This window comes from Alexandromys fortis, unplaced genomic scaffold (genome assembly GCF_014885135.2).
Source record: "Alexandromys fortis isolate MF-2015 unplaced genomic scaffold, M_Fortis_MF-2015_v1.1 scaffold_144, whole genome shotgun sequence".
Lineage (NCBI taxonomy): Eukaryota > Metazoa > Chordata > Mammalia > Rodentia > Cricetidae > Alexandromys > Alexandromys fortis.
Genome location: NW_026068021.1, coordinates 2,511,694 through 2,518,085, shown reverse-complemented (window position 1 = coordinate 2,518,085; position 6,392 = coordinate 2,511,694). Strand labels below are relative to the sequence as shown.

At 47.4% G+C, this 6,392-nt stretch overlaps 1 protein-coding gene across 1 annotated transcript in view; it reads left to right on the top strand.

Annotated features, from left to right (window-relative positions):
- The first annotated feature begins 936 nt into the window (after window positions 1-936).
- Window positions 937-6,392, top strand: part of LOC126514312 (kinesin-like protein KIF19) — a 60,820-nt gene continuing 55,364 nt past the window's right edge. Inside the window, exons 1-2 of the mRNA XM_050163136.1 lie at window positions 937-1,023; window positions 1,686-1,766. Of these exons, the coding sequence (XP_050019093.1) occupies window positions 937-1,023; window positions 1,686-1,766 (168 nt within the window). The remainder of the gene's footprint in view (window positions 1,024-1,685; window positions 1,767-6,392) is intronic.

Below are 6,392 nucleotides of genomic sequence, written 5' to 3'. Positions count from 1 at the left end.
ATTGAACTTAGGTCTTTCCAGACTTGTAAGTGCCTCTGCCCACTAAACAGCTCCTGAGCCTGGCTCTGAGAGATACGTTTTGTTTGCCTTTGCATACTTTGTGCCATATGCATACAGAGGTCAGAGGACAACTTGGTAGAAGTTGAATTATCCTTCCTCTGTGTAGTTCCCAGGGATGGAACTTAGGTTGTCAGCCTTCATGGCAGGTGCCTTTACCTGCTGAGCCACCTCTCCAGTTCCCAAACCTGGCTCTTAATAGCTTGTGCCACCCCGGGTTGGTGGTGCAGTCTCTTTGGCCAGGCTGTGGAGTTCACAGAACAGGATGTCCCCCAGGGATCCAAGTGGAAGAGGTGAAGCAGTAAATCTACCAGTTTCATCCTTAATCCCTCTCAAGTGTCCAGACAGACACTGAAGACTGGAAATTCACCAGAAATTGGTCATCTATGAAAGACCCTGGCAAGGTTACTGACAGCTGAAATTGGCTTATTTGGTTTCTGCTGTTGCTCTTTTGTCCCCTTGAGTGGGAAGCCACAAGCGCTGACCTGCTGCTGTGAGGTAGCCCCTGTGTGGGTGATCATTGCTTCTGGGCGCCACACTGCAGGGTTTTGTCAAATGGACTTATCCTTAGACCAGAGGCTTCTGTGGCGTAAGAGGAACATAGAGACAGGGTGAACAGTGTTTTTGTCATGGTCCCCATATGATGCCATCTGAGAGGTCTGTCTCACTACTTGAACTACTCAAACCATGAGGGCTTTCAGGTAGGGGTGACACCAGGTTAGTAAATGAGCTCAATGCTGGCCCAGCTCCATCTCTGGGGACCCAGCTGATGTCACCAGAGTGAGCCTGGGGAGCAGGGCGGGGCTGATCTGGGAAGATCTCCTTGCCTCCGACTCTGCTAGGTTAGCTGAGGGCCCTCCAGGAGTTCTGACTTGTAGTATGCCTTCCCACCAGACCACAGACCCCTCTCCAGCTCGGGGCAGCCCAGCCCTGAGGGAGATGGAACCCAAGGATCAGCAGCTCATGGTGAGTACCCTCACTCATGTCCTCTGCTAACTCCAGCCCCTTCCTGCCTCTACCCCTGCCAAGAAACCTTAAACCCTTTATTTGCCATGGACCAGGTCTCGTGTGCCCTTTTAGGGACGTGTCCCACTCCTGGTTCCTACTTTCCTGGGACCCAGTGGTTCACATACATTCTCACCCTGACCTTGTCCAATCCTCCATCCTCAGAAAGCCTGGGGTTTGGACTATGACCCCAGCTGTGGGGCAGCCCTCATCCTGACCCACTTGTCAGGCTACTTAGAACCCCACTAGCTCCTGTGACTGGTTAAGACAGAGACTGGCCCCTGTGTCATCTAAATATACCCATCAAAGATACCCTTACACATGGGCTGGGCAGAATTGAGGGACATGCAAAGCCCAGGTTCCCTCTTCTGAATGCTCATAGAGGACTGGACTGGAAGATGCAGGTGTGTTTTCTTTCTGATCACAGTTAAGACAGCTGTGTGACCTTGGGCAAGCTGTTCCTCTGTTCCATGACAATGATGTCACCACCAATTCCTCAGAGCCTTTCTGGGAGGCAGGAACAGCTCCATGCAAGTAGGGTCTAGGTTTGAGTGAGGGTAAGGCAGGTGGATGGAAAATGGAGTCCGCTGAGGGTCTTGGTGCTGCCTGTGCCCTGTCCACAGGTGGCTCTTCGGATCCGCCCACTCAACAGTACAGAACTGGAGGAAGGAGCCACCGTCATTGCCCACAAAGTGGGGGACCAGGTGAGACTAGAGGACACGAGGCATTCACTCAATCAAGAGGTACATCGGGGCAGAGCTGAGCTGACAAGCACTTCCTACACAACTGTGTGTGTGTGCGTGTGTGTGTGTGTGTGTGTGAGAGAGAGAGAGAGAACAATTGCTGGAGCTGGTGTGTGTGTGTCTGTATGTCTGTGCGTCTGTGTGTCAGAGAAAAATTGCTGGAGCTGTTTCTCTTCCGCCCCATGTGTTCCAGGGATCAAATTTAGGTTTTCAGGTTTAACAGTAGTTAAACAGAGCCATCTTGCAAGCCCCCCTCCCCTTTTAAGATTTATTTATTATGTATACAGTGTTCTGCCTGCTTGTATGTGTGCGGGCCAGAAGAGGGCACCAGATCTCATTACAGATGGTTGTGAAGCACTATGTGGTTGCTGGGAATTGAACTCAGGACCTCTGGAAGAGCAGGCAGTGTTCTTAATTGCTGAGCCATCTCTTCAGCCCCGTTCTTGGTTTTTGAGACACAGACTGTCATTGAGATCAAGGGCTCATTTATTAGATTTGGCTGGCTAGCCAGTGAACCCCGGGGATGTTTCCTGCCTCTGCCTCCCACGAAGTGGGAGTAGAATTGTGTGCCACCATGCCCCACTTTGGGGTATGTTCAGGTTCTGGGGATCGAGCTCATGTCCTTAAACTTGCATGATGACTACTGACTAGAGTTATCTGCTTAGCTTTTTTTTTAAAAAAAAAAAATACTTTTTGAATCTCACTATCTAGCCCTGGTTTACCTGGTACTTCACTATGTACCTGGTACTTCACTATGTATCCCAGGCGAGCTAGCCTTGCACTTGAACAATTCTCCTGCCTCAACCCCCCAATTTCCATTTATTAACAGAAACTGCATGAGTTCCTTGGGGCTGTCTGCTCCACTGAGGTCTGCTGAGACACCAAAGTGTCTCAGCACTTTGGACAGACAGAATGTGAGGAGACTTTGCAGGCCACATTAGCATGCCAGGTCTGATTTCAGAAACTTCAGGTGATTGCTGGCCGCAGGGTGGAGCACATGCTGCCATTACCAGGGACTTTTCTTGAGAGAAAGACTCAACACTCAGCTATCCACACCTTAGAAATTTTTGCCTTTGGCTGTCACTTAGAAGGAATCTAAAGCCAGGCTTTGTGAGATGGACATAATGTCCCTGTTGGTCACTAGCGAGATTAGTGAGGTGGTCTGTGAGATGATGCTCAGGCGGGGTGTTTACATTCAAGCCAACAATCCAAAATGTGGGTAGACATTCATCCCTGCCAAGGGCTGCCCACTGGGGCTCAGAGCTCAGGGGAGGGGTGCATTGGCAAAGCTGCCTTTGGGGTGAATCAGCACTGAGGTCATGGACTGCTTAACAGTGCACACCAGGTGTCAGTGTTCAGACACAATAGTAAAGTCATATGTCACCTGCGAAGATGGGCTGAGTAGGGAGGGCAGGGCTGGTGCTTCACATGTGTATACGTGTGACTGAGCAGTGCAGAGGACAGCGCATGGGGCTGGAGAGATAGCACCCATGTGGTGACTCACAGCCCTCTGTAAACTCCAGTACCAGGAGATCGGACACCGTCTAGCTTCTATGGGCACCCAGCATGCCTGTGGTGCACACACATACATAAACATGCAAAGCACCCATACACATAATATAAAAATAAATCTTCAAAAGACAGCTTATGCTGAAACATCAAGGCAAAGGGCTCTAGGGACAGCTCAGTAACTACTTGCTGTGCATGCATAAGGACCTGAATTCTAACCCAGCTCAAGGGGAAAACTGGGCATGGTAGTGAGTGTTGGTAATCCTGGCACTAGTGTGGTGGGGACAGAAAGAAAGATCCTTGGGGTTCCATGGTTAGCTGATCTAGCCAGATTGGTGAGCTCAAGGTTTAGTGAGAGATCATGTTTTAAAAAATGAGGTGGAGGGACTGAGTGTGGTGGCGCATGTCTTTGATCTCAGCACTTGGGAGGCAGAGGTAGGCAGATCTCTTGAGTTTAAGGCCAGCCTGGTCTACAAAGCAAGTTCTAAGATAGCCAGGGCTACACAGAGAAATCCTGTCTCGAAAAACCAAAACCAAAACAAAAAGGTGGAGAACAGTTAAAAAGACACAGATGCCAGCCTCCCCAAGCACTTATACACACAAGACCACATCTGATGCACACACACAAAAAAAAAAAAAAAAAAACCGAAGTGAAATTAGCACCACAGAAAATTCACTTTTTTCCTTGAGATAGTGTCTCCCCATTTAACCCAGGCTAGCCTTGAAGTTTTCCTGCCTCAGCTCCTGAGTGTTGGGATGAGTGCACCACCACCTTGTGGTTCAAAATTTCACCTTAAATTTAAAAATCAAAATATAATTATATTATTTTCCCCATTCCTCCTTTTCAAGTAAATAATCGAGGGGGCATTTAGTCCTTTTCGGCTATACAATCCACATAGATTCCCCCACACCTATCAACTGCTACTCTACTTCTGACTCTGGCTTCTGGACATTCCATGTCAGTGTAGTCACGCGTGTGTGGTGTGTGACCTTCTTTGTGTGGCTCAATGTTGTTGAGGATCACCCATGCTGTGGTAAGTTCAGTTCTCTCCCTCCTCTCCCCTCTTCCTCCCTCACCCCTCCTCCTCTCCTCCCCCTTCCCTCCTTCTTCTATCCTCCTTTCTATCCGACTATACAGATCAGGCTGGCCTCAAACTCATAGAAATCCCCTTGTCTCTGGTTCCTGAGTACTGGGATTTAAGGTGTGTACCCTCAAACATAGTTTCTATTTTTATTTTGAAATGACTTCAAACCAATAGAGAGGTTGCAGGAATGCCATGAACCCAGTGGCCTCTTAATCTCATATATTTGCCCTCTCTGCCCTCTCCCTATTGTAGGGTACTCTCCAGAGAAGACTACTCAGATATGTACTTAAGCCAATAGAAAGTCCCTATTAAACTGTCTAACTACACTGGGTGTTTGGGATCCCAGTGTAGCCCTGAGCCTTTCTCAGGGTGAGCTTTTAAGCACTAAAACCACATCCATATTTCAGTTAATAAGAGCAGTTAGCCAGAAGCAGAATTACAAAAGCCGAAAAGCAAGGTTAGTACATTTAGAGTTTCCCAGAACTGCAGACCTTGATGGATTAGGCCTTTGTTTTAGTTTTGGCGGGTAGTGCTGACTACATGCTGAGTTTCATGGCCTGAAGGGTACTCCCATTCTGGAGCCAGTTGTACTAAGGTCTGGTGTACTGTTGTACTCCCCTGGGCTCCGACTACATTTCTCTGAAGCATTTGGAGGTACAGCACACTTCCCTACCCAAACATTCCATCATAGACCTCTTTAAAACAAAAACATTCTCATCTGGATGTGGTTGGTTGCTCATGCCTCTAATTCTGTCCCTGGCTGGTCAGAGCAGGAGGATCATGAATTCAAGGCCTTCAGTCCCAGCACTCAGGAGGCAGAAGCAAACCTCAAACTCAAAGTTTGAGATCTACAGAGTGAGTTTCACGGCAGCCAGGACTACACAGAGAACCCTTCTCTTAAAACAAGTAAAAATGAAACAAACAACAACAGCAAAACAAAAAAGCCAGGAACATTCTTGCCACATCCAGCATGCTCCGGGGATTAGCCTGACTGGAGCAGTGAGAGAACGAAGAAAAGACAAACACATAAACTGGGTTGGGAGGCTTGGCTCTCGCATGCCGGAGCTGAAGCCCCACAGAAGCTCAGTCTATTTATTTTTTACAGATGAACAAGAAGGCTGGGTAACTGCAAACCAATAAACAAGGGAGCAGGGAGTATCTGTAGCAAGCAGTCTTCAGGCCATAAAACATCCAGGGGGAGAAATCTATGATAGGCATTGTCTGCACACACTGGACCAGAGGAAGGCTTTGTAATCTCTCTGATCCTCACTCAGGAAAGGCTTTGTCACTCCCTTGGGCTAATGCACTGGGGTCCTGTGCATGGCTGTGTCCATGTTAATAGCACACATGCATTGGTGACTTCACTCGCTTCTTACGCATCCTGGCATCTGACTTCAACAAGGAAATCATGAAGTTGATCCAGCATCATCTAACCTTGTAGACACATTCAAAATTCTGCTTTTCCCCATAATGTCCTTTTTTTCTCACACAATCTTACTTGTTAAAGATTTTATTGTTGCCATTATTATTTTATTTTGACTTTTTGAGACAGGGTTTCTCCATGTAGCCCTGGCTGTCCTTGAACTCACAGAGATCCTTCTACCTTTTCCTCCCCACCAGTGCCCAATTATCCCAGGTGTTTTAAAGTTGTTATAGATGGAGGCTGGAGAGATGGCTCAGCGGTTAAGAGCACTGATTGCTCTTCCAGAGGTCCTGAGTTCAATTCCCAGCAGCCACATGGTGGCTCACAACCATCTGTAATGAGATCTGGTGCCCTCTTCTGGCCAGCAAGAAGACAAACAGAACACTGTATACATTATAAATAAATAAATCTTTAAAAAAAAAAACACAAAAGTTTAAAAAAAAAAAGTTGTTATAGAGACCATTTCCTTGGTTGGGTTTATTCCAAAGATTTTTCTTTTCTTGAGGCAGTTGTGAATGAGAGCATTTGTCTGATTTCGTCCTTAGATGGTTGTTATTCTGTTTTTATTTT